Below are 21,460 nucleotides of genomic sequence, written 5' to 3' on the forward strand. Positions count from 1 at the left end.
CATCCCAGTGGAATGAGGCATCCGTTTCATTTCTGGACGCTTCAGATTGTTAGGAGGTTTGCAGAACAGGGAATATCTAGTTTGGCCTCTGTGTAGTTGCCTGCATATTCTGGAGTCCTTCTCCAATACTTTGTCTTCAGATCAGTTCTCTTTCTTCCTTCGAATCCTCCAGCTCCTTTCCTTCCATTGCTTCCCAAGCTCTACTGGAATGTCTTCTCTGCATATTCAGTCTCAGGTCCCTAGTCGCCCCATTCTAATCTCTTCCAAGATCACCTTCTCATTCCTTTCCCCTTTCGTTCAGGAGTTTCTCCTCTCTCTGCTTCTTCACAACCTTCTTGGGAAGCTGGAAGTTGGAATGTTACCTACAGATGCCCGACTTCCTTTCTTTGGGGGCTTGTTTTGCCTCTGCTACTGCCAAGCCTCTGTTCCTGACTTCCCCTTTTTGCTTAACCCCACACCCATTCTCTTTACTGCAGCTCTGATTCGTCAGTGATTCCTCCTTGTTCTCCTTCCCCTTCATCTGTTAATGGTCACCAAATCCTGGGAGGCAGCCTCAAGGTGGAGATGACAGGGCAGTGTGCTTGGAATGAGGAAGTCTTCCATCTAGGCCCTTTGGTATTTGATGAGAATCCATGATCATATAGATTCTTCCATACTATGTCCTTTTTCTCTTTTGTTTCCTCATCCCACTGCACCATGATGGCACCATGCCCAGGCCCTTCAAGCTCTCATCACACAATACCATTATCAGATTCTTTTCCTGAAAATAGTACTTTGTAGGTTGGCATTCAAGGCCACCCCTCCAGAATGGCTACTGTTTATCACTCCTGCCTTACCTTGTACTTTGGCTGGGGGTGGGGTGGGTGGTGGTGGTAGTGTTCAGTCATTTTAGTCATATCTAACTCTTCATAACCCCATTTGGAATTTTCATTTGTTGTTGTTCTTTTGGGGGGTGGGGCGGGGCAATGAGGGTTAAGTGACTTGCCCAGGGTCACACAGCTAGTAAGTGTCAAGGGTCTGAGGCCAGATTTGAACTCTGGTCCTCCTGAATCCAGGGCTGGTGCTTTATCCACTGTGCCACCTAGCTGCCCCTTGGAATTTTCTTAGCAAAGATACTAGAGTGGTTTGTCATTTCCTTGTCCAGCTCATTTTACAGATGAGGAAACTGAGGCAAACACGGTTAAGTGACTTGCCCACATGTAATTAAGTGTCTGAGGCCAGATTTGAACTTTTGAAGAGGAGTCTTCCTGACTTCAAGCCTAATGCTCTTTCTACTTCACCATCCAGCTGCCCACTTTAAGGGAAACCTGGCTTTAATTCCTACCTTGGTTACTTCTTAGCTATGTAAGCTTGGACAAGTGGCTCAATGGTTTGAATCTCAGTTTCTTTTGTTAAATGAAGATGATAGGGGGCAGCTAGTGCAGTGGATAAAGCACTGGCCCTGGATTCGGGAGGACCTGAGTTCAAATCCGGCCTCAGACACTTGACCCTTACTAGCTGTGTGACCTTGGGCAAGTCACTTAACCCTCATTGCCCCACCCAAAAAAACCCCACCCCAAAACAAAATGAAGATGATATTCCCTGTCACCTGCCTTCTGTGACTAGAAATCCTGGTATCTGAGGCAAATTTATTTGAGCTAAGAAGAGGATCAGTTAGGGCAGAGTCTAATAGTGTTATGTTATTTAAAAAATTAATTGCTATTGACACCAGTTCTGGGTAAACATATTAATTTATCAATATTATATGATTGTGTGTCTCCCTAACTTCTCATGGTCTCAGGCCAGGTGGTAGAGAAAGCAGAGAGAGAGCTTCAGCATGGTAGTTAGTACAAGCAGGGAAAAGCCCGAAAAAGAACCATACTCTTTCCTTGAGAGACAGCATGTGGTCTCACGGACACCCAAGAAAGAGTGCGTGAGCAAGAGAGAGAGAGAGAGACAGACAGACAGACAGACAGAGCGAGTGAGCAAGACAGAGACACAGAGCGAGTAAGCGAGAGAGACAGAGATAGAGACAAAGAGACAGAGAGAGAGAGAGAAGAGAGATGAGAGAGAGAGAGAGAGAGAGATAGAGAGAGACAGAGACAGAGAGACAGACAGAGACAGAGAAAGACAGAGAGACAGAGACAGAGATAGAGACAGAGAGAGATACAGAGAGAGACACAGAGAGAGAGACAGAGACAGAGAGAGACAGGGACAGACAGAGAGAGCCAGAGCCAGAGAGAGAGACAGAGAGAGAGAGAGACAGAGAGAGAGAGAGGAGAGATGAGAGACAGAGACAGAGAGAGAGATACAGAGAGAGAGACAGAGAGAGACAGAGAGAGAGACAGAGACAGAGACAGACAGAGAGACATGAAAGAAAGAGAGAGAGGAGAGAGGAGAGAGACAGAGACAGAGACAGAGAGAGTGTGTGTGGGGTCTCAGAGAGCCAAGAGAAGCCCCAGAAAACCCAGAGACCTCACATTGCATTTTCCAAGGGTTTTTAGCTTTTTTTGATAGAGGAGAGTCATTGGGTCATTATACATTAAACGAATCTAAATTGGTTAGCATCATTCAACTCTATTGGTTGACTGGACTTGAAGGTGGGACTACATTAAAACGAATTCTAGATGACATTAGGGAAAAGAATGCAAAAGACCCTTCACTCAAGTAGATCAAGGCAAAATCCATTATCTAGGTGTAGTTTGATCCCATCAGTCCTACATCCCATCTAGACAAAAAATAAAAACAAATCTATCTCCATTACTTTTGTTCCCTTGGGTTTGGCCCAGATGAGATTTAAAGAAGTTTCTCAAGGAGAACTGGACTTTCTGGGGTGGAGGGAGGGGAGGAAGAAAAGACAGAGAAAGTGATCTCTGACTCTCGGCTCTCCCAAGAAATCCATTATTAACTTTCTAGTTTCTTTTTTCTTTTTTAATTTTAGTTTTATTATTTATTTATTTATTGCAGGGCAATGAGGGTTAGGTTACTTGCCCAAGGTCACACAACTAGGCTCTTTTTTTTTTCTCTTTTTTTTTTTTAGTGAGGCAATTGGGGTTAAGTGACTTGCCCAGGGTCACACAGCTAGTAAGTGTCAAGTGTCTGAGGCCGGATTTGAACTCAGGTACTCCTGACTCCAGGGCCGGTGCTCTATCCACTGTGCCATCTAGCTGCCCCACAACTAGGCTCTTTAACTCTAAGGCTCTGTCTCTTCCCACTGCACAACAGAGTTGGTTCTTCTTGGGAGCAACATACCTGCAATGTCTTTAATTTGTATAGTACTTTTCTTTCTTTTTTTGGGGGGGGGTGAGGCAATTGGGGTTAAGTGACTTGCCCAGAGTCACACAGCTAGTAAGTGTCAAGTGTCTGAGGCTGGATTTGAACTTGGGTCCTCCTGAATCCAGGGCCAGTGCTTTATCCACTGTGCCACCTAGCTGCCCCCAAGAAATCTTATTATTATTATTTATTTTTGAAATCAATTACTAATAATTATTTTCTCACAGTGCTCTGTTCAGAGTGTCATTGGGGTGGATTGAAATAGAAATCATGGAGATGGAGTGGCCAGGGTACAGGAATTGGAGATGGGTACTGAATTTAGCGGGGAGGGTGAACTGGAGAACTGTCAATGATAACCTCAAGGACCTGGGCATATAGAGTGAACTTTATAAGATGATAAAGGATTGTACCCACCTCCTGACACAGAGGTGATAGTCTCCAGATGCAATGAGAGAAATCTTTTTGGCTATAACCAAAGCTAGCATTTGTTTTGTTTGAGAATGCACGTTTGTTATAAAGGTTTGGTTTGTTTTTTTAATTGGAGAAGATGAAGAAAGGAGAGAAAATAAAAGTTTCTTAATTTGAAGAAAAGTTAAAAGAAAACTGGAGAGGGAAAGCAGCTTAGCATTCTAGTCAATAAGCATTTCTTAAGTCCCTTCTAAGTGCCCTGCAAGGTGCTAAGTCCTTAGGACACAAAGAAAGGCCCCAAACAGTTCCTGCTCAGGAGGACCTCAGAGTCTAATGGGGGAGACAACTCTGTAAAAATGTAACATAGCGGAACTTTTACAAAGGAATATTTACTTCCAAAGGTATAATCATAAATATACGTGGAAGGCTTAATCCATTTCTCTGCTGCATCACTTCAGTCTTAGAGGAGAGGAAGTGGATCAGACTCATAGTTTAATTGTATTCCCAGAAAGCACAGTCCTAGGTCCAAGTCCAACCCCCTGAGGCTTCTGTCCTAGGCATGCTAGGGATCCCCACTGGCACCAGAAACTGAGCACAAATCACACAAAGCAGAAACAAACACCCCAGACCCATTTCTCAGAACCTAGGTAAAAGAAAAAGAGGGAGACTAGGGGAAAGGCTCAGTGCACGTCCCCTCCATCAGGCCAGAAGCAAAGCTGAAAAGATGGCAGCAAGAGCCAATCCCAGGACGCTCCCCACCCCGACATGAAAAGGGGTACAAGACAAATTGGGGCCTCTAGAGGACAGGGCCTGGTGTCAGGAACCTCACCTTCCTGAGTTCAAATCTGGCCTCAGACACTCACTAGCTGGGTGATCCTGGGCCAGTCACTTCACCCTGCTTGCCTCAGTTTCCTCATCCGTCCAATGAGCTGGAGAAGGAAAACCCCCAAAGGGGCCAGGAAGCGTGGGCACAAGCGAACAACAAGTTAGGGATAACGGCCTAAGCCAGAGAGGTAAAGAGGGGCCGGGATGAGGAAGGAGGGCATTAGCCAGGGAAAGGCCCGGAGTCGGGAGATGGATGTTCGGACCAGCAAGGGCATCACTCCTGGGGTGTTTATTATTAGGGCGCTATTATTATTATTAGGGCACTATTTATTAGGGCGATCTGAGCCAAAGACTCCTTTTACAGATGAGCAAACTGAAGCCCAGAGAGCCTGAGTCACTTGCTCAAGGTCACAAAGCTGCTGGGAGGTGCTGGGCCAAGATCGCAGCCGGGTCTTCCCCACTGTTAGGGGAACAGAGCCTGGTTGCCCTCCGAGCCCGCCCGGGGAAGGTCAGGCTGTCTTAACCACGTGCCGGTTGACCGAAGAGTCACAGGTGCGCATGCGCGGCTGGAAAACGCGCGTCTCTCACCCCGCCAGGGGGCCTCGCGCGGCTCACTTTCCGGGCCGGCGCATGCGTCTTAGCTACGCCTGTGGCCGCGCGGCTGCCCTACCGGAAGTGGTCCTTTTCCCCCTCCCACAATGCTTTGCGTGCGGCGGGGACCGGAGGCTCCTTACACACGGACGTAAACACGCTCCGCACTCGCTGTGGCCACCGCCACCTCTGCGGGCTGAGGAAGAACGGGCCATGGCGGCGAGGGCTGCGGCGCTGCTGCACGGAAGCTGGGGGCCGCTGAGGGCCCTGGGCCGGCCCGTCGCCTTCCGAACCCCCGCCGCCGACCGCAGACTGCTGGAGCCGCCCCCGCCGAGGTGAGCGGCCGCCTGGGCCGGAGGGGGCGGGGGGAGGTCCGGGTGCAGGCGCCTCCGCAGAGCCCCGGAAGCTCCCCGTCCCACGGCCGCCCTGTGCCGGGGAGGGTCCGAGACCTGCGCCGGACGGGACCGTTCTCGAGGGTCCGGGACCTCCGGAGGCCCTGTGCGGCTGCCCTCAGTCCCGAGCCTGGGGGGCCTCCCGATTCCCGTGGCCGGGAGCGGAGCGCCGTGCTTAAAGGCTCTGGGTTTGAATCCTGCTTCTGCCCGGGAAATCCTGGGCAGCCTTTTCCCGGCTCCCTCGTTTCTCATTCGGCTCAGCCTTTATTAAGCGCTTCCTGTGTGCCTGGCGCGGCGCCGGGCGATGCTGATAGGCAGACACGAGGTTTAAAGCCCGCGCCATTGATCCGATTGGGAGCGTGATCCATGTGCGGGAGAGGCGGGGAGAGCCGGCGAGGGTTCATTGTGAGGCTCCGCACCTGCCCGCGACCTTGCACGAGTCACTCACGCCCCCATTCCTCAGTTTCCTCCCGTGTAAAAGGAGGGGTTCCTTCAAGCGCCAGGAATGTGACTCTGTGGGTGCTGGAGACCGCTGGCACTCTGGGGCGGGGGGCGGTGCTGTTCAAAATATTAATGTATACAGTAGAAAAGTAGTCTCACAAAGGAAACCAATTATGTGAAATGGTTATTTAAAAAAAGTTAGATCCCAAGGTAGGAAGGGCTGATCCAAGAGCTGGAGGGGACTTTTAGACAGCCTCTTTTACAGATGAGGAAACTGAGGCCCAAATCTCTACATCGTATGCATGTGTTATCTGTGTGTGTATTTAGCCGTAGAAATGTAGGCCTCTGGAGGGCAGAGTTTCATTTTTTGTCTATATCCTGGGTGATGAGCACATAGTCTTGGTAAATGCTTGTTGTCAGATTGCATTTACCGAAAAGAGCCCAGGATTCAGAGTTGGAGGATCTTGGTTTAAATTCTGGCTATTGAAAGTTCATTGTGACCTTGGGGAAATCTCCCAAGTTTACACTTTGAAGCTCAGATTTCTTATCTGCAAAACGTAGGTGGGTATTTATCTCAGTCCTTTCATTCTTGGGTTTTTTTTTTGTTTGTTTTTTTAGTGAGGCAATTGGGGTTAAGTGACTTGCCCAGGGTCACACAGCCAGTGTCAAGTGTCTGAGGCTGGATCTACCAGGGCCTGTGCTCCATCCACTGCGCCACCTAGCTGCCCCTGTCCTTTCATTCTTTTTTTTTTTTTTTTAAGGGGATGTATCCTTTACTTCTGACAGCATATTTACAGTGACTGCTGTATTTGACCAGAATTTTGTTACCTTTCCATCTTGACTTTATTTACATTGTAGTAATTGTGTATCTTTTTCTTTTGGCTCTGCTTTTTTTTTTATTCTATATTACTTTACACAAGTCTTCTTACCCAGTGGTTGAACCATAATCTCATCAGCCCTTCCCTAGATCATTGGATACCCGGCTCTAAATAGCCAATTCTAGTATCTTTGAGCTCTAGTATGATACCACTAATTGCCTTTTGGAGTTGGAAGAATTGAGGATACCATAAGATCCTCAAATTCAACAAGACTAAAACCTAACTTATTAGTCTTTACTTCTAAACACTTCCTTGTTGTGCCATCCTTCTCCCATGTCTCCTCACTCTCACTCTCCCCACATCTCTAGTGCATTGCCTCTAGTGCATTGTCAGAGCTTTTCAGCATCTCGATTCTCTCTCACTCTGGTGCAGGTCTTCATGCTTGTACTATTGTAGTAACCTTCGAATTGGTCCTTCCTCAGGCCTCTTCCCACTCTAATTTACCTTCCACACAGTTCACAGCATAGGTCTGCCCATTTTACCAGTGTCTACTTAGCTCCAGGGTAAAATCAGTATTTAAAACTGTTTGATATTTAAAACTTCAAAGCTTGGTCCCTTCCTAGGCTTACCCTGGACTTAATTCCACACACTGATACATTGGCCTACTTGCTGTTCCTCTAACGTGATGCTTCGTTGCCCATCTCCTTGTCCTTGACTGTTGCCTATGTCTAGAATACTCTTCTTCCTCACCTCCTCCTCTTCTCTGGCTCTTTCAAGACTCAGCTCAAATCCAGCCTTATGCAGTAGCTCTTTTCCTGATGGTTCAACCCTTCTCAGCCCCAATGCCAGTGTCCTCACCTCTGAGGTTACTTGGTATATGTAGATGTGTTGTACGTCCATACTTGTTTACAGCTTGTGAGCTTCTGTAGGGCAGGCACATTGGCTTTGCCTTTCTTTGTCCCAGCAATTACACATGGGTTGGATTGGTGCATGGTAAGCACTTCCAGAATGCTGATCGATTGACTGAAGGCGTTTTTATTTCCAACTTTTTGTTGTCATAAATAATGTGTCACCATAAGACACTTATGACAGAATGACCTCTTTACTGCAGAGCACACCTGGTCTCTCTTCTTTGATACTTACAAGGTTTACAAACTATGTTTCAGAGGTGGTACAAGCATCTTTGTTCCAGACATATTTGAGATCAGTTAGTTGTAAAAAAGGTAACATTGTGTTCATATATGGTGACCAGGGAACTTGAACCTTGGTGACCTGTTTAAGGCACATAGTCTGCCTCATCAGCTCTCATAGGCTGGAAACGATTGGGTATTTTCCCCCTAAATTGTTCTCTTGAAAGCTGGGGCATCTTCTCCTGGGACCTTCTGTTTCAGCCTTAAATGAGACTCTTAACACTTACTAGTTCTATGACCAGGGACAAGCCATATAAAGTCTCTGATCCGTAGAACATCAATAGTAATCCTTACATTACCTACTTCAGAGAGTTGTGTGATTTTAAGTGCTTTAAGGTTAATGCTGCATAAATGTTTATTTCAAGAGATTAACAAACACCTGAATCTAAACCACAACTTTTATTCAAAGCAGTTCTGTCTGTGGATTGGAGTCATTTATGAAAAACTGTACTCTGTCTGATGCTCCAAAGAAGCCTTTGTCTTCATACCTCCGTTTTCTAATGGATCATCGGCCCATACTCAAAGGACAAAATCCAGGTAAGTTACTTTTTTATGGAATTCTACTTCTCCATGGCACCTCAGGGAAATAGCACAGAAAAGAAAGCATGAAACTTGTTGCTGGTCTGGATCTGCCATTGCTGGTCATGAGGCTGTCACTTAGCCTTTTTTCTGTTTCCTTATTTGTAACTGGAGACAAGCTATAGAATCCAAGTCTCTTTACCAAGGCAGGTGCTTTGATGAGACCAAGAGGGGAAGTGAAAGGCTTTGAGTTTTTAGATGTGTGACTTTGAAAAGAGATGCTTTTCCTGAGGTTCTGAAAAAGAGGGTCCTTGAGGGGTATTTCGAGATGCGTTTCAGGCTCCATCTTTGACAAGATGTCATGTGGCCTCCAGACCAGAAGTCAGCCCGTGCTTCCCTTGGATGGCTTGGTCCTCATCAGTTTTACTGCACTGCAGTGATCTAGAACTAACTGAAGAACAGCACTAAGATTGGCCTGAGTGAAGTCGAGAAGCCACCATTCATAAATAGTTTTACGGAAAGCTTTTGTGGTTCTGGTGACATCCTTTCTAAAGCTTCCTCGGGGCATGGGCAATCTCGGACATTCGAAGACTATGCCAGTGCTGGCAGGTCCTGCTGACCTGGAAAAGCTTCAAGTTTGGGTCCGGAAAAGAATCATGGTGTGTCTGTTGTCCAAGCACCGTGGTGGCCAAGTTCAGAGAAACTTGATCATCTGTGGACCACAGGGTGATGAAGTTCTTGGCCATCATCTTTCTCAAGGACAATATCAATCAGTCAGTAAGTCAGTCAGTTGCTACTTTGCTCCATGTGCCATGCTAGGTGCCCTGGGTTAGGTTAGTAAGCATTTAGAGGTGAGTCGTAGTCTGTTGTGAGGGGCACCTGCATGGATGAAATAACAGGTGTTTGAGGTAGTGAGGGGCATCATTAGTAGCAGGTGGTAGTGGGAGCAAATGAGTAGCATCACATGGCTCCTCCAAAGCAAGATACACAATCGTATTTGCCTACTAGTCTGACAGCATTTTAAGGAAGCAGTAATTTATTTTTCTTTTATTGCTATTTTTCATTTATTTTTCTTTTTTGGTGGAGCAATGAGGTTTAAGTGACTTGTCCCATGGTCCCACAGCTAGTAAGTGTCAAGTGTCTAAGGCCAGATTTAAACTCAGGTCCTCCTGAATCCAGGGCTGGTGCTCTATCCACTGCACCACCTAGCTGCCCCAGTAATTTATTTTTAAAACTGTTATAAATCACTGAATTTCTGAAAGACCAAGGACACTCATACATTTGATCTTTTCTCTTCAAACATAAAACAAGAAAAACACAGCAGTACATGCCAAGGAAGCAGTGGCAAGTAATGTCTTTTTTTTTTCTTTTTTCTTTTTTTTTTTTTAGTGAGGCATTTGGGGTTAAGTGACTTTGCCTAGGGTCACGCAGCTAGTAAGTGTTAAGTGTCTGAGGCTGGATTTGAACTCAGGTCCTCCTGAATCCAGGGCCGGTGCTTTATCCACTGCATCACCTAGCTGCCCCCTCGGAATTAACTTGTATATGGTAACTGTCAGCTCAAAGTCAGTAAAGATTGGAAAGAACTTCAGAAGCTGTTTAGGAAACCTTCGTTTTGGATCATTTGACTCAAGATATTAGCACTTTAGGTTATTGGCTTAGTGATTTCATAATATAAATTAGTTTAGGAGAAGACACCAGTGAATGATGCTTCTTAGAGAAATCTTTAGTCACGAGAAAAGTAAAATTGAAATGTTCTTTAATTTCATTCTTCAGATTTGAAAAACACAGAGATAATTAAGAAGCTCGCTGAAGCTTGGAGGGAGCTTCCAGAATCACAGAAGAAAGTGAGTGTAGTTCCTTGCCACCACCATTGCAGGTGCCTTGAATTTTAGGGGGTCACATGCTCATGGGCAGTGAAAAAACTCAAATCTTATAACTTGTATTTGTCATGGACTCTTTAGCATACTTGGAAAGAATGCTTAACATCATTCTGAAAAGCTTGGGTTGAAGTCTCAGTGCCAGTATTTCTTAGCTCTGAATCCAGCTCAGTCTCTTTCCTCTCCTTAGCCTTCATTGGAATGTGAGAATACTAAGTCTTTTGTACCCTCTGCCTTACAAGGTGGATGTAAGCAAAGTGTCTTGTATACTTTACCTGGTCTACAGAGACGTGAGCTCTTGGCACTATTAAGTCCTTACATAGCTAGGAGAGAGATGGTAAAGCAAAGAGAAACACTGAAGCAGCCATACTGGGCTTTTATGCATACCAGATTTTAGGAAAGAATGTCCTCTACTTTTTAAAAAATGTAGTTTTTTCAGGGATCTGAAATCCATTTTTTTCTCCTTCCTATGTTCCCCCCTTGGAAACCCCCCCCCCCGCCCCCAACTCTTATAACAGTTATGTATAGCCAAATGTGCCTTATTCAGTGTGAAAGGATGATTTTTAATTTTTCTTTTTTTTTTTTTTTTGGTGAGGCAGTTGGGGTTAAGTGACTTGCCCAGGGTCACACAGCTAGTAAGTGTTAAGTGTCTGAGGCCGGATTTGAACTCAGGTCCTCCTGACTCCAGGGCCGGTGCTCTATCCACTGCGCCACCTAGTTGCCTCGAAAGGATGATTTTTAAGAAAGATTTTTTGTGTGCGCTTATAAAAGTTTGTTTTCTTTTAGTGAAGCTGTTACGTCTATTAGTGTTAGTGAGTAGTATTTGCACTTTTGAGGTATAGTTTAAATTTTGGTAAAAATATCTTTTAAATAGTTCACTATAGTCAAGACAAATAGGGTATACATGATGCTAACATGTTTAGCTGCCTACTCAGTAATTAAAGTGCCTCTGCTTAAGGTTAGGGGAATTTCTTTCCCTGCTAAGTTTGGTGTAATAGACTTAGCTGCAGCAGCTTAGTGACATTAACTCCTTTGACTATTATGCTTTTTTATATTTAGATCTATGAAGAAGCTACCAGGGCAGATTTTAAAGAATACAAAGAAGAGGTCGCTAAATATAAAGCTCAGCTCAGTCCTGATCAGAAAAAAGTTTTGAAAGAAGAGAGGCGACTAAAAAGAGCTAGAAAGGACATAATAAAGAAAAAAAGAGTGAGTATGAACCTGGTTGCCACTCTGACAAAGGAGTGAAGTTGACATCAATGTATAGCTGTTTGTACTTTTGGTAGTTTTTTTTTTTAAGTTTATGTTTTTATAAATTTGAAAAACATGAACTTTACAAAGAACAGGAAAAAAGAATGAATTTGAAACTGAGTCTCCCCTGTGCACAGTTTGTATTTTGGTTTTGTTTTTATATACCTCAGATTTAAAATGGTAATTTTGATATTATCCTACTTGCTTGTGTTTGTGGGGGTAGGTATTTCTTAATCTGCTATTTAGAACCAGGACTGTATCATTTTGGACTACTTAGGACTGAGAATGATGTACTAAATCTGGATACCTAGTTCACCGGACGCTCATCTACTTTCAACCTGTATTGGCCCTTGGTCACTGGCCTGATAGCGTTTAGCCCTGGAAGCAGTGATGAATAAGACCTCAGGTGGCACAGTGTCCATCTTCTCATTGACGCCTTCCAGTCTCAAGGTTATTATTCCAATTGTCTCCATGACTAGTACCATTATTTTTGTCTCTATCTCCTGTTATTTTAGTGACTTGGATGTTTGGTTTGACAACAACTTGACAGTTCCTTAGTGCCAGTGATAGCTGATTTTTATGTGGCACTTTAAGGTTTACTGAGTTTTCAAAATTAGAGATTCGTTATTTTGGTCACCAAAATATGAGTTAGTTCCTGCCCAGACTTTTCTCTAAAAGCACTGAGCAAAGAAGAAATGAGTTGGTGAACAGTGTGACTTTGTGTTCAACTGCCTTACTTGGTTTTTACTTTCTTTTCAACATCATGCTTCTTTTTTGAAAAGTTTTATATATAAAGCAAACATTTCCTGCATCCATTTATATTTCATGGTGAAATTGATCATAATTTTGGGTCTTGTTCCCATGGATAGACCATTCATGTCAAAGAGCATTTGTTAGTGCATAATTAGAAACTAACTTTAGTTAGAATACCTTGATATTGGGACTGCCGCTAACACTTTTAAATTTTAATTTTTCTAAATGAATGAAAATATTATTTTCTCTCCCTATGTCTCCCATTCTCTCATTGATACAAAAAGAAAAACAAAATCTTTGCAACGAATATGCAGTGGAGCAAAATGAAATTTCCACATTGTCTCATGTCTAAAAAAATGTCAGTCTTTTCCTGGAGTCTCTTACCTCTCTGTCAGGAGGTGTGGAGCATGTTTGGTCACCTGTCTTTAAATCATAGTTCGTCATTGCAGTGATCAGAATTAATTTTTGTCTTTGATATTTTTATAAATTATTCTGCTGGTTCACTTTACTCTATTTTAGTCCTTCTAAGTTTCCCCAGCTTTCTCTGAAGACTTCCCCTTCATTTTTTCTTATGGCTATATTGATAAGGTTGGGTTTCTTCTGAAAACTGCCTGTTCTCATCCTTTGATCATTTTTCAATTGGCGAGTGGCTCTTTTAAATTTGAATCAGTTCCTTGTATATCATGGAAGTGAGACTTTTATTAGAGAAGCTTCCTAGAAAGATTCCCTGCTGCCCCCGTCCCCCTTAGCTCCAATTCTAATTTTAGCTACATTGGTTTTGTTTGTGTAAAAATATAATTTTATACAATCAGAATAATTTTTTATGTCTTTTGTGACTCTTAGTATCCTTTGTTTGGTCATGAGCCGTTCTCCATAGGTCTGATAGGTAATTTTTTCCTTGTTCCACTAATTTGTTAATGATACCATCCTTTATGTCTTAAGTTGTGAACCATTTGGAGCTTTTTTTTGTGCAGTGTATCTGATTTCTGTCTGGCCATTTTCCTGTTTTCCCAGAAATTTCTTAACTCTTCTTCTTCTTTTTTTTTTAAAACTTGATATTCAGGAGTTAACCATCTTTGGAAAGCCCAAAAAACCTCGCTCAGCTTATAATATTTTTATTTCTGAACACTTTAAGGAATCAAGAGGGATTTCATCACAGGTAAAGTAAAATCATATTTGATAACTACATCGTGTTATGTACCATTAGCTTATTGACCATCAAGCTCCATAATCAAATATTACCATCATCATTTTATAGATGATCTTTAAAGCCTCGGTTTCTTAAGTGATATATAACTAAGGTCATGAGGTAAGTGATGGCCCCTAAGATAAATTCAGAACTTCTGGTCCTAGGTCTAGTTTTCCCCTATGGTGCCACATCAGTTACATTTGAACTTCAAACGAGTGTCGTTGAAGGTTGTTGTTTAAGGGTGGCATTCACGAAACAGATCTGTGGCACATCTCGGATGTTGGAGACAGTGCTAAGTCTGAACATCAGCAGTCAGGATTTCCATGTAAAGATGAAAGTTTTTTACTGTATTTTCCCCTGTTACTCCGTTTCCTATGCAAATCAACTTGGTCAGCATTTCAGAAATCCTTTTTTATTTAACTTTTATATAGAGACTTATAGATAATCTAGTTGATCAGATCATAGATTTAGAGCGGAAAGAGACCTTGTTTTGCTTCTTAAACTGTGGGTCCCCCATATGGGGTCACAATGTGGGGGTTGTGAGCAATTTGCAACAGTAAAAGGTTATATATACCTATATACCTGGGATCACCTAAAAATTTCTTGGGCAAAAAAGGGTCATGAGTGGACAGAGTTTAAGAAGCTCTGGTCTAGTGGAACCCCTTCATCTTACAGACAAGGAAGTGGTGAAGGCTCTTGGAGGGAAAGGACATGGAAGTAGGTTTTGAACCCAAGCCTTCTGACTCGAGCCAGCAGTGCTTTACAGGTGAGGCAGTTAGGACTCAAAGTGAAATAACTTATCCAGGGCCAGATAATGCATGACAGCGAACCATAGAGATTTTTATGTCTGTGGAGATGCTCCGACACAGGGCTGCAAAGACATGGAAAATCCTGTAGCCTTTGCAGTTGGGCTCATTGCATGTGCCTGGCTTCTGAGCTTTGTCCTTTCTGTAGGTCTGAGAGCATCACTTGTACGTTGAGTTGAAAGTACAGCTTAAGTTCGGGGTAGAATGATAGAAATTGGCCAGGTGTTAATTGTTGCTTTTAGAAAATCTTTGGAATTATTGAGTCCCTAGAGGAACCGTACAATTAGTTATTTTTCTTTTGATTCTTCCATCTCTCTCCCTACCCCTAGAAGGAACTAATCAAAAGTCTGTTATTTTTTTAGGAAATGCTGAAGATTTTAAATCAAGAGTGGAAAACGATGTCATTATCTCGGAAGCAGGTACAACCATAGCATTCTATGTTTAGATGGAGAATGTTCGGTGGTTTGTTTTTTGTTTTTTTGCTTGAAGAGAACTTGGAGGTTAGTCAGTCCCCTCACTTTACAGATGAGGGAACTGAGGCCAGGGGAAATGACTTCACCAAGGCCACACGGGTTGTAGATGGCAGGATCTGAAACAAGTTTTCTAGACCCCAAATCCTGTAAATCTTCGTACTGTACTACAGTTTCTGGTAAAATTTGTAGTCCCAAAGGCTCAAATGGAATATTCACTCAAAACTTGGTATACCAAGAACTTGATACTGCTGACAAGACAGAAAGAACTTTGGTTTGTTCTGGGCCTGGTCCTATGATTTTATTGGTATTGGGAAATTCTAGGTGAGGAAATTCCCTCTACTACTGCAGGGCAATACCTCCTCTGCCATTTCTACTTTCTAGATATTTGATCCGTGCACTGAGAGTGTAAGAGGCTTTGCTGGGGCTATATATCCAGTGGGTGTCAGAGGTGGGACTTAGGATACCTGAGGTCTTTCTGGCCACATGAACATGCTGCTTTCCTCTTATAGACTACATATAACTTGTTCCTTACCTAAATTATATTTGACCTTTATATACAAATTACACAAGCTTTTCCGTACCTCTGCCCCCAGGATGATGAATTTTCTTTTTTTAAAAGTTTCATTGGTACATAAAAGTCATCATTTCACAAACCACTCCCTTCTAACAAAACAAAAATGTGACACAAAATAAGCACATTGGCCGTGTCTGACAACACATTCTTGTAATTTACTGCCTTTTTCTATGCTACACTAATAGTCCTTTTAAATCAATTATCACTGCATCGATCTGATGTCTTTAAGGATTGTCCTTTATATTCTTGTTATCATATAAAATTGCCCTTCTGTTTCTGCTTCCTTATTTATCAGTTCATACAAGTCTTCCTAATCTCTGAATTCCACATGCCTTTTCTTTTTTTTTTTTTTGGTGAGGCAATTTGGGTTAAGTGACTTGCCCAGGGTCACACAGCAAGTAAGTGTTAAGTGTCTGAGGCCGGATTTGAACTCAGGTCCTCCTGAATCCAAGGCTGGTGCTCTATCCACTGCACCACCTAGCTTCCCCCCTTTTTTTTTTTCCCTCATCCTTTTTCTTATGGTGCTATTATTTTCTATTACATTCATGTAGCACAGTTTAGCCATTCCTCAAGTGGTGAGTGTCAACTTCTCTGTGCTTACTTTTTCCCCCCTACTGAAAAAAGTGCTGCTATGAATATTTTTGTACATGTGGCACAACAACCTGGGGGTTATTTTGTCATAGACTGTGTATCCTTTCGTAACTTTGCTGATTAACTCTTTGACATGTAGCTGTGTATCCTTATTGAACCTCTTCTTTCCTGTCCCTTTTTCTAATTTATTCCCATTATCATCCCCTCTGTCTTCTGAAGACTGTAAGTTCCACAGATATTTGTGTGACATGGTATACATGTCATAGGGTTAGCTGTTTCAGAGAGAAAAGATTTGCCCTAAGAATTTACTAAACAACTGTCTGTTCTTTCCTCAGGTATATATACAACTTGCTGAAGATGATAAAATTCGTTATACAAATGAGATTAAATCGTGGGAAGAAAAAATGCTTGAAATTGGACGGGAAGATCTTGTACGTTTTACAAAACTAAAAGACGCATTAGGAAAGAACTTTGAAAACTTGTATTGATGTTTGCCTCTTCATGGTGAAAAGGAGAAATACTCAAGAACCAATCAGGTCTCTCACTACACAGGACTGTGGCAAAATTTCTAAGAATGATGTTGGCGAGCATTTTATATTAATCTCCTTTTGTTAACACATGGACTTGAGCCAGTATACTGACATATTTTGTATTAGCTCCTAGTTATGGATAAACTACTGGCATAGACTCAGTCTAAATTTAGACAGAATTTACTTTTGGAATTACTGAATACCAAAAAAATTCATCTGGGTGTAGGAGAGATTAATTTTATCCTTAGATAAAGGTAAATCAAACTGTGAAATATTTTTGATACTGGATGATGACAAGAAAGTATTCTTGTTTCCTAATGAGGAAACAAGCATTTGCTTTTCTCAAATTGTCTTAAATTATAAAAGCCACAGTGGTCTAAACTATCACTGTTGTGTATTTTTAAAGAATGAGGGGGGCAGCTAGGTGGCACAGTGGATAGAGCACTGGCCCTGGAGTCAGGAGGACCTGAGTTCAAATCCGGCCTCAGACACTTAACACTTACTAGCTGTGTGACCCTGGGCAAGTCACTTAATCCCAATTGCCTCACCAAAAAAAAAGGGGGGGGGGGAGAATGAAGAACTGATCTGGGTAAATTTCAGTACCTGGGCAAGTTCTATTCCCTGGGTAATACTAACTCATATAGTATTCAGAGATGATGAGTGGACACACATACAATTGCTGATTTCATTTATGACTTAAAAAAAAAAACCAAACTACTGAAGGACTTGTAAATGTTTCTATCCGTCCTTTTTTTTTTTTTTTTTTGTAAAGTAAAAAGATTATGTCAACTCTGTGCACATTGGTGTGTATATCACAGAGAATAAAATCTAATGCCTTCTACCTAATTTACATACTTCAGTATATTGTAAAAACAATGTTAAAGCCTTTTCTTTTAGTGGGTATTAGTTTTTTTTTAAACCAATCAATAAGTATTATGTGCTTATTGGGTGGGTATATAAGTTTGAAGTATGAAACATTATACTTGAAATGAACTCAATCATTTTCAAATGTTTTCTGCTCTTAAATAGAAGACTTCCCCATCCAGTATCAATTTTTATTGTGGTATGTGAAGGTTTTCATTTCCCTTAGGTATGCCTCAGAATATTTAGAAACTGCATTCTCCTAGAAGAGAAAGAATTGCTAAGTCCTCCTTCAGGAGATGTCCATTGTTACTAGGATGCTTTGACCCTCAAAGGGCTGAGAGGCCAGCCTGACATGATGGAGTTCTTAAACTGTAGAATCTAAGGTGCTGGGGGAAAAAAAATTTGCAGATTTTTTTGTTTCTTATAGGTAGAAATATTATAATTAAGTTAAGGCTGAAGCTGGGGAGTATTGACTCATTAAACCTTGACTTTGGGGTTGGTGAACCATCCTGAAGGGATAAAGTGGGGATAAAATGGCAAACTCTTGGGTGTGTGTTAATATTCCTATGAAGGTGTAAAAAATGTCTTGTAACCAGAATTATACCCACGGTAGGTCTGGGGCCAGCTAATGCTTACAAAGAAATAGAAGCTCTAAGACTCAATTCTTCATTTTATCAAAATACCCCAAATAACTTCTGTCAGTGATCCACTTGTCTGGTTACCCGCAAGGCAAATGTTTTTGATGAAGGTTCCAAAGAAATTAGTACAAAGCATTTAAAAAAGAAAGTCAAGAGTGTATCCCATATTCTGATTCTCTTTCTGTTTCAAAATATCAGTATTTAAAATTTAAATTGGTTAAGTCTTTTTAAGGATCATAGATGAGAAGTCTGTTAGTGACTAGTAATACTAGTAACAACTGACCTTTAATATAATGCTTTTTAAAAAAAATTGTTAACTGTAATTTTATTATTCATCCCTTAAGACTGAAATGCATGTAAAGTGCTAGCTAGTAATCCTCTCCAGCAGAACAGGTGGTGCTCTGCTTCCATTTTCCTTATTTTTTACAACAAATGCAGTACAAGTAGAGGGCCACCCTAATTCTTCTCTATTCACCCAGCATTTGCTAAAACCTTATGTACTAACCCAAAAACAGTGGCTTTCAGGAAGACCTTCCACCCAACCAAAGGAGAACCCAGCAGAGATTCCTCTGGTCACTCCTGCAATCACAGGTACTGCAGAGCTAAGGTGCGTGAAGCCTACTTGCTCCAAACCTCTCCTAGGTGCTCATTAGAATCATTCACACTGACTAAATCATGTAGTGAAACCCTTTAATCAACACAGGGCTAGTTTCTAACTAGCACGATTCTTTAATTATATAATGCTTTTTGATTTGCAAAGTGACATGTACATTGTTTCACTTGAGCTGCGTGACAGTCTTATGAGGTAGGTATCTGTGCTGTCATCTCTATTTTGAAGGTCAGGAACGGGAACAGGAATCCATGATGAACACACAAATGTAAACATTCAGCAAGAATTTTAAGGTTTCTATCATATGTCAGTCACTACAAGATTCTCTGAATGCAAAGCCAAAAGAAATAGTCTACATTCTATTGAGAGAGACAATGGTTGGCACAGTGCCTAGAACTTATTGATCACGTGTACATATATATGTTGTTTTGTTGGTGGTAGTAGTAGTAGCTGGGGAAATTAGAAAATATTTAATGTCGAAAGTGTCAGGTGAACTGAGCCTTGAGGGATTTCTGAGAGAAAGAGAAGTGAGGAGAGTGAAACTCATGTGGGGAATAGCCATTATGAAGGTATGGAGATGAGAAATGGAGTGTGGCCTGTGAGGTGTTTAAGGTGAGTTTGACTGTGCCGCAGAATATGTGTAATAAGACTGGAAGGATCAGTTGGACAACTTGTGAAGAGCTTCAGGTGCTAAATAAGAGCTTATTTTTCTCTTAGAAGTAATAGGAGGCCCTGGAGTTTGAGTAAGGAGGGAATTGACATTGTCAGACTTGTGCTTGAGGAAAAATGGATTGGAGGAGGATGAGCCTTGAGGCAGGGAGTTCAGTTTCTAAATTGGAGGTGATGAGGAGCCGGACTAGGGAGAGTAAGTAGAGGGGTTAGATAGATCTGGTGAGTCCTCTGCACAGAGAGAATAATTAAAATTGAGGAAACAAGCTAAGGTCACCAAGCAAGCTGGTGGAGAGAGAGGGCCCAGAAGAGGACCTTGGGGAGTGGCACCTGCAGTTATAGCATGTAATGTAGAGGAGCCAGCCGGCAAAATCAGATTGAAAGAAGAGCTTCCCAGAGTATACAGGGAGAGTATACAGGGTTGGGTGGGTGATCAGCTGTGTCAGATGTTGACAGGTCAAGGGTGAGCACTGAGAAAAGACCATTCAATTATCAAGGCAGTTGAGAGGACCTTGATAATTTTGGAGAGTTATTTGGGTTGAGTGATGGAGTTGGAGTGAAAGAGTGAATGGAGTAAGTATAGGCAGCATTGCAGAAAAATTCAAAGGTGGGTCTTCCTGATTTCAAGTATAATATCCACTGAGATGCATCTTTGTAGGATGCAGTAAGCAATACATCACCTATAGTATGGGACTCAAATAAAATCACTGATTTCTCATGTTGGAAATGTGAAAACTACCTCAATTCCGTTGCCTCTGTCCACATACCTTCAGTGCTTGGAGTCTTCACCCATTTGATTACAGAGTGGATATGGAGGAACAACTGATAGTGAAGAGCTAGAAATGGGTGAAGCAACAGTCAGAAAGTAAGAGTGATTTCCTCAGCAGAGAGAGGCATGTTTTCTGATCAGGAAAAATAGTATCTTGAAAAATTGAGGTTGTTCTATGGGATCAGATGTAGTGACTTTTTTCTCTTTTCTTTTCTTTAAGTAATTCATAACTCCAGAAATTTTTTGAAGTTTGATAATGATTTCAAGTATCTTAATATTAGAACTTCAAGGTTAACTTTGCCTACAGTATTACATGGGGAAGTATATCAGCTGACAAGCATTTTAGTGATAGTATCCTGTCCATGTCTAAGACCTGTCATTACACACCACCAGGCTGTGCTGTAGGCTTTGGGTACAGACAGATAACTAGTCGTTCTTTTAGTTACAATCTTTTAAACTCCGATGAACAAATATTGCTTTTGCAGAAGTAGACCCCCTTTCCTGATGTAACTAAACTTGGGTTGTGAATATTTTTCATTGCCACTACTATCATTCTGCTTTGAGATTTTTAAACTGAAAAATCTCGTAGTTTATTAGATTATTTTCAACATTAACAAACAAAATTTGTCCAAATGTAAAGGTTGTCTAAGAAAAGGTAGAATTTCCAAGAAAGTAAGTGTCCTAAGAGATATCCTTAATAACCTTATTTTGCAAAACCACTTGAAGATCATTTTGAATTAATCACTACAGGAAAGTATCTGATAAAGAATAGTGACACTGACAGAAGGTAGACTTCTGTTGAAATAAGAGAATGTTATCTAATTAGACAAAGCCTCAAACTAGAGGAAAACCAAAGTTATAATATGTTTGAGTTGCTTGCTTACTTGTTTTTTAAAAACACTTTTATTCACGTCTTTTGATTTTATATTGCCTTAATTTGCCTCTATAGTCTCTTCCTGGAGCTGTCCTATATGACAAAGACTTTTTAAAAGAATAAAGGAGGAAGGAGGAAAAAAATTAGAAAAAACTGTCAATATTTTGGAAAAAGACTGACAATAGATGTTAACAGTTGTGCAAAGGTGTGTGTTGGGGGGGTGTTTTGTGGGCCATTCTGGTTCTTTGTAATTTTCTAACTTTGTGGATATTTGTGATTGTTCTTTACTTTTGTATATTTTCTTGGTTCTATTTCACTTCGTATCAGTTCATGTAAATCTATATTTATATTCATTTATCATTTTTACAGTCCAGTAATGCATTACATTCAGATACCACAATCTGTTTAGCTGTTCCTCTTTCATTGAATATACACTTTTTTCCTATTTCTTTACCATCATGCAAAAAAAGGGCTGCCATAAGTATTTTGGGGTGTTTGAGGCCTTTTTTTTTTAAGTCACTAGCCTCCTTTTGAGTATTTCCCTAGCAATGGATCT

At 41.7% G+C, this 21,460-nt stretch overlaps 1 protein-coding gene across 1 annotated transcript; it reads left to right on the top strand.

Annotated features, from left to right (window-relative positions):
* Positions 1-5,176: 5,176 nt before the first annotated feature.
* TFAM (transcription factor A, mitochondrial) lies at positions 5,177-21,199 on the top strand. The gene is made up of 7 exons (XM_043986923.1): positions 5,177-5,411; positions 8,327-8,454; positions 10,210-10,280; positions 11,373-11,522; positions 13,381-13,476; positions 14,675-14,731; positions 16,286-21,199. Exons 1-7 carry the CDS (start codon positions 5,290-5,292, stop codon positions 16,436-16,438), a joined length of 777 nt encoding a protein of 258 aa, XP_043842858.1. The 5' UTR covers positions 5,177-5,289; the 3' UTR covers positions 16,439-21,199.
* Positions 21,200-21,460: the final 261 nt, after the last annotated feature.

Source organism: Dromiciops gliroides, chromosome 2 (genome assembly GCF_019393635.1).
Source record: "Dromiciops gliroides isolate mDroGli1 chromosome 2, mDroGli1.pri, whole genome shotgun sequence".
Classification (NCBI taxonomy): domain Eukaryota; kingdom Metazoa; phylum Chordata; class Mammalia; order Microbiotheria; family Microbiotheriidae; genus Dromiciops; species Dromiciops gliroides.